The sequence below is a fragment of the Etheostoma spectabile genome, chromosome 21, assembly GCF_008692095.1.
Source record: "Etheostoma spectabile isolate EspeVRDwgs_2016 chromosome 21, UIUC_Espe_1.0, whole genome shotgun sequence".
NCBI lineage: Eukaryota > Metazoa > Chordata > Actinopteri > Perciformes > Percidae > Etheostoma > Etheostoma spectabile.
In genome coordinates, this window is record NC_045753.1 from 7,922,929 (window position 1) to 7,928,279 (window position 5,351).

Consider the following 5,351-nt stretch of genomic DNA (forward strand, 5'->3'; position numbering starts at 1 on the left):
ACACACACACACACACACACACACACACACACACACACACACACACTCTAAAATCTACTAGGTCTACCCACTAGCACGTCTATCGCACAGTTTCTCACCCATTCCCGCCTCTCTTTGGAACAAAGAAACATGACTCCCTCATTCTCTAAGCCACTCATTTGGTGTGGTATCTCTCCCTGCCTCCTCCTCCTCCTCCTCCTTTGCGGCTTCCTCCTCCTGCATCTCCGCCGGCTTCATTCAGCATGAACGACGGCGGGGAAAACACATACACAAAAAAAAGACAAAACGACAAAAAAAATGAACACGCTGATGAGTGTCAGTGAAAGGGTAGTGATAGAGGTAAATACAGAGAAAAGCAGATATATATGTATATATCCATATGAAGGAGAGAGAAAACAGATTGATGCAATGACAGACAGGAAGACAAAGTGATAGATCGATAATAGCAGGAGAGAGAGAGGGAGAGCTGTGTGAATGATGGAGTGAATGTGTTTGTGAATGACATTTTGAGGCGAGTGACATTTGGAGCTTTGAGTGGCGAGTGCAGGATCAAAGGACACTTGCTTCCTCTTCAATGAGAGTAGATAACCCCCCTTCTTTTTCACACACACACACACCACAATACATTTAGAAATACTCATATACAAAACATAGACAGGACCACACATGGACACGCAGCCTTGCAGGTTGATCCTACAGCAAGTCTTCAAACGTCTGTGTTTTTTGAGACAACGAAAATGGACAGAGACTCACCTTGGTTTTGTGGCTCTGTTCAGTAGCCAGTCCTGATCCCGGAGTGTGAAGCTCCTTGGACACAACACACAGAAACTCAGCCTGGTCCTCTGTTCCATAGCTGTATGACGAGCCGATGTTCACCATCTAGAAAAAGACAGGAGCACAGATACAGAGGGACATGCAGAGGAGAGAAAGGGACAGAGAGACATAGTGAGTGCCAGCAGAGAAAACAGAAAGCAAGAGAAAGAAAGTAACGGAGAGAGCTGACATCCCAGACTAAAGTGAAGAAAGAGTTGTTGTACTCATGCATGGGTGGGGCAAAGAGCAAACAGCCTGCTGCTACACACTCAGGAGTGCACCCAACAAGAAGCTTTTTTTTTTTTTTTTTTTACAGCAAAACAAGTGTGGGTCAGCTTCTGCAAGGAATGATGTTCAAATCATAACTGTAGCATGCAGGAGAGCTTGGTGCCAAAGCAGTGGGAAGGGGGGGTTGGGGGGGGGGGTCTACATGTGATATACAGGCTACAGTGTGGATAGGCTGGCCTATTATGGTAAGACTCCACAAGGCTCTGAGTTGTAAGTCTACAGGGGGCATGAACTACAGCCTCTCACCTTAAGAGACCACCCTTAAATAATAGAATGTTAACACTGACGGGCTTTCCTCTATTTCTGATATTACACTGACTCAAAAGATCAGTATAATTCTTTTTTTCTGTGTGACACACTGTGAGCAGCGAGGTGCTCTAACAGACTGTTATTAAAAACAATTTTTTTTTTATTCTTAATAGCCTGCAACTCATTTTATTTTTAATTTAAAAAAATACCCATCACAATTTCCCAGAGCCCAAGTTGACATTTTCAAATTGCTAATTTTGTTTACCTAGTTTAGACGACCAACAAAACAGTAAAATTGAGATAAATTCATTTTCTGACAATGAAAGCCAGAAGAGTCAAAGGAAACGAAAACATAAAAGAAAAGTGTCACAACAAAAATATACATTTCTCAAAATGTATGTAGTGGTCTTAGTCCTCTGCTGGTTGTGATATATCAATGCACGGGCATTAGCTCAGACTTGCAAACATTTTTAATGCGTCCACAACAGAAGCATAAACTAACTTGGTATGTTGTGTATTGGATTTTGTAGCTCACACTGTGAACACACTTGGTTAATAAAGGTGTTTAAATCCTGTAATCTATAACAGACTTAAAGGGAAACTATGCAGTTTTTTTTAGCTTGATTTACCTTAACTGAACAGTTTCAGAGTCATTGGAATGGTTATATGACTTTTTTTGCGTTGAATGGTGTTTGTCTCGCTTCCCCCTGACGCTTGTGAGCGGAAAAACTTTCGGCCCGCAAGTTGTCGGACTCAGCGTCAGGAAGTATTGTGTGATATCAGGTATCGCGATGTAACAAATTGCTTCACGGCACTGCACACATACGCCCATCCAGGAACGGGCTATGGTAACGATGGAGTTTTTCACACTATCGTCATGGCTGAGCCAGCAAAAAAGAAGCAGAAAGCTAGGAAACCGTTGTCGAAGGAACAGAGAAAGAGGAAACGGCAGATTGGCCGAGCGAGGAGTCAGACACAAGTAAACATAGGAACTGCCGAATATCTGTTGCGAAGCTGTAGGGGGAGCTCTATAGTGAAACCTGCCAGCAAAAAGCAAGGAAACCGCGAGGAAATGGCCAAAACTGCATAGCGACCCTTTTATTAAGACATAGAGGGCATTTGGTTGGCTAGGACTTTGAGAAATAAACAGTAAATCTAATAGCTGTAGGCACACCTCTTTAACAAAGACGGTGACCCAGTACTACTACTACTCCAGTCCCACTGCAGGATATGGGCCTTATCTGGGTTCTGAACTCTTCGTAGGAGGCTGAAGGTAAAATATACTGCAGATTGGGTGCTGTGCCTGTGGGATGTGGTATGATGACTTTATGTAAGTAGAAGTGCAATGGAGTATCTTTGACAGTTTGACTTGTTGTGTCTATCCGTGAAAAAAATGTCAGCATACATGGACTCCTACTTAAAGTCAATATATCAATCTAGACTATGCAAACTACTGCAATCTGGGAGTCCTAAACTCATTTTAGAAGTGCAGACAGCAGGGCTCAGGACAGGGCCAAGGGTCAAGATTGAAGGGTCAGCAGCAGCGTGAGTCCAACCCACAGTCCAGAGCAGTCCGGTGCGGGGCTTTCTGCAGGCGCGCACGCTGACCTGCTCAAACTTCCAGCCATCTGACATCGTGGAGACCATCTGGGTGAGCTCCTCCTCCTGGCACTGCAACACTCGGTAGACATGCTTCGGAGGCACCTGCTGAGGGAAAGAGAAGAGGTGGTTGAGAAGACAGGATCACTCCTCGCAAACATATTCATGTGCCTAGACCAAACCTTTGCACCATGACATGGAGGCAGTGGACAGCAGTCAAAGAAACAAACATGATCTAGTTGTGGGCTAGCACTTCTATTTTCATATATTTACATCATATTTAACCCCAGGCAAGCCACTAGCAGCGAGTCCAGTAAAGTACAGTAGAACACAGGGGAAGTGGGTGTATGTTTGCGAGGGCAGTGGGATTATGTAAGAGTAAGTGCAACCACCCTGAGAAAAGAAAAGAACATACAGCAGCGCTCTCTTTAAGGAAACACCGAAGGGTGAAATCACTCTAACAAAGAGAAAATTGCACTTACACCACCACCAGAATGGTGTGCCATGCAAACAGTTGAGTTTTGACATATAGTGTACAGTACATAGTACACCTGCTAGATGCAAAAAATCCATTGTGGTCTAAGAATCTTAATACAACTGTTACACAGATTCTTTTCCAATATATACACATGATATACTGTATTAGTTTCATTAAAACTGAATGTAGCGACTGAGGCGATTTGTGTGTTAAATTTTTAATGCCCTTAGACTAGTAAAGCAAACCATTCCATCATAAAAACACTTCCTGCGTATACCTGCGTGGCTTTGGAGTCCCTCTCCACGATCCTCTCCTTGACCAGTTTGATCAGCGGGGTGATGTTGTAAAACTCTGCCTCCTCCAGGACACCTTGTCGGGAATAACCCCACAGCCCTGTTAGTTGAACTCAAGATTCCCTTTATCAACACTATCAAACGTGTTACATACGTCTTCATTTGACATATTTTAAACAAGATATCTCAATATTAACAATATACAAGTGGATGTCATTTTTTCACACAATGGAACCAATTTGTATCTACTATTTCAACTGTTCATCCAGTACTTTGAGCTAACCATTGAGGCACACAGTATTTTCCAGGTATTTCCTTATTTCTAGGGCTGTCCTCGACTAAAGAAATTCTTAGTTGACTAACAATTATAGGATTTTGTTGACTAATCGATTAGTTGATTTAATCGACAGAGCTGTGCGCTTTGAGAGATGGTTAAGACTAGAAAAGCACAATATAAATGTAGTTAATTTACCATCTGTAAAACTGAGTTGCTACACAATTAATCCTGCAAAAGCACCACTTTAAATCTTGTGTTCACCATAAATGTGCTCATAAATTTCTTGGAAATGAGTAATTAAGCATGAATAAGCAAAAAAAATGACTTATCAACTAAAGAAATCTTAGTCAACTAATACCAAAACCACAGATTAGTCGACTAATTGACAAAGAGTTGACAGCCCTACTTATTTCAACCCGCCCAAAAAAATAAAATCAACTTATGCACCCAGGAGCCTGAGCATATTCAAAGCATAATAAAAACCTTCTTCAGCCAGCTCCTTGTTGTAGACCAGTTTGCCGTGCCGCAAGTAGTTGAGGATGGGACCGAAGTAGGTAGGGTCTCTGTCAATCACATAGGCTCCTGAGTCATCCTGTTACAGACGATGAATCAGAGAGACGGACAGAAAAAAACACTTTCTATTAAACCAACATCACATCTGCATGTTTCTGCTTCTTTTCTTGTGTTTATGTACATGGGCCATTGAGTTTTTATTGACCTAAACTAGGGTGGTACTCAGTGCAATCCTGGTATTCTATTATAAGCTGTGCATATTAAAACTTGTTACAGTAACCAAAACAATTTTTCTGTAGCCGTGTGCAATGTGTAAACATAGGATGTGACTACTTTTATTTTCAGACCATTAATGGGCCTCTTCTGTAATTTATTGATTATTTTTAGACCCAAAAGCTCACTAGCTAGAGAATAACTAAGGCTATTTTTATCATGAGGAGGCAGTACTGGCTGTCCAGAGCATTTGCACAAATACAAGATGCATTGCAGAAGACTCTGTCTTCAAGATAAAAGCCTCCATAAAGTGGATGTACACATGTATAATGTATGTTTGCAATATTGCTGTGTACAAAAGGCAATAAAACTATTGGTAGTCAGATACAAATGTAACTTTTCAGCATTGATAATCAAAAGTTCTAGTATTCCATAATATTCCATTAAACCCTGTTGCAAAATACAGCATGGCTTTTTGACCTCTCAAAAGTTGTTGCTGACTTTATTAACACGTGTATCAACAGGCTGCTTTTCTCCAACTTCCAGGCTACATCTGCCATGCCTACATACCCCTCCAACACTCACTCACTCACTCACTCACTCACTCACTCACTCACTCACTCACTCA

General features: G+C 41.7%; 1 protein-coding gene across 7 annotated transcripts in view; it reads right to left on the bottom strand.

Annotated features, from left to right (window-relative positions):
* kctd17 (potassium channel tetramerization domain containing 17) overlaps positions 1-5,351 on the bottom strand; it is a 17,720-nt gene that overhangs the window by 4,574 nt on the left and 7,795 nt on the right. Inside the window, exons 2-6 of one of the 7 annotated variants that reach the window (XM_032502219.1) lie at positions 4,481-4,589; positions 3,705-3,796; positions 2,911-3,054; positions 754-879; positions 99-231 (exon numbers count right to left, since the gene is read on the bottom strand). In XM_032502219.1, the coding sequence (XP_032358110.1) occupies positions 139-231; positions 754-879; positions 2,911-3,054; positions 3,705-3,796; positions 4,481-4,589 (564 nt within the window). In that variant the 3' untranslated portion in view covers positions 99-138. Of the gene's footprint in view, positions 1-98; positions 232-753; positions 880-2,910; positions 3,058-3,704; positions 3,797-4,480; positions 4,590-5,351 lie in introns of all 7 variants that reach the window. The other 6 variants (XM_032502221.1, XM_032502218.1, XM_032502220.1 and 3 more) reach the window with 6 other exon arrangements.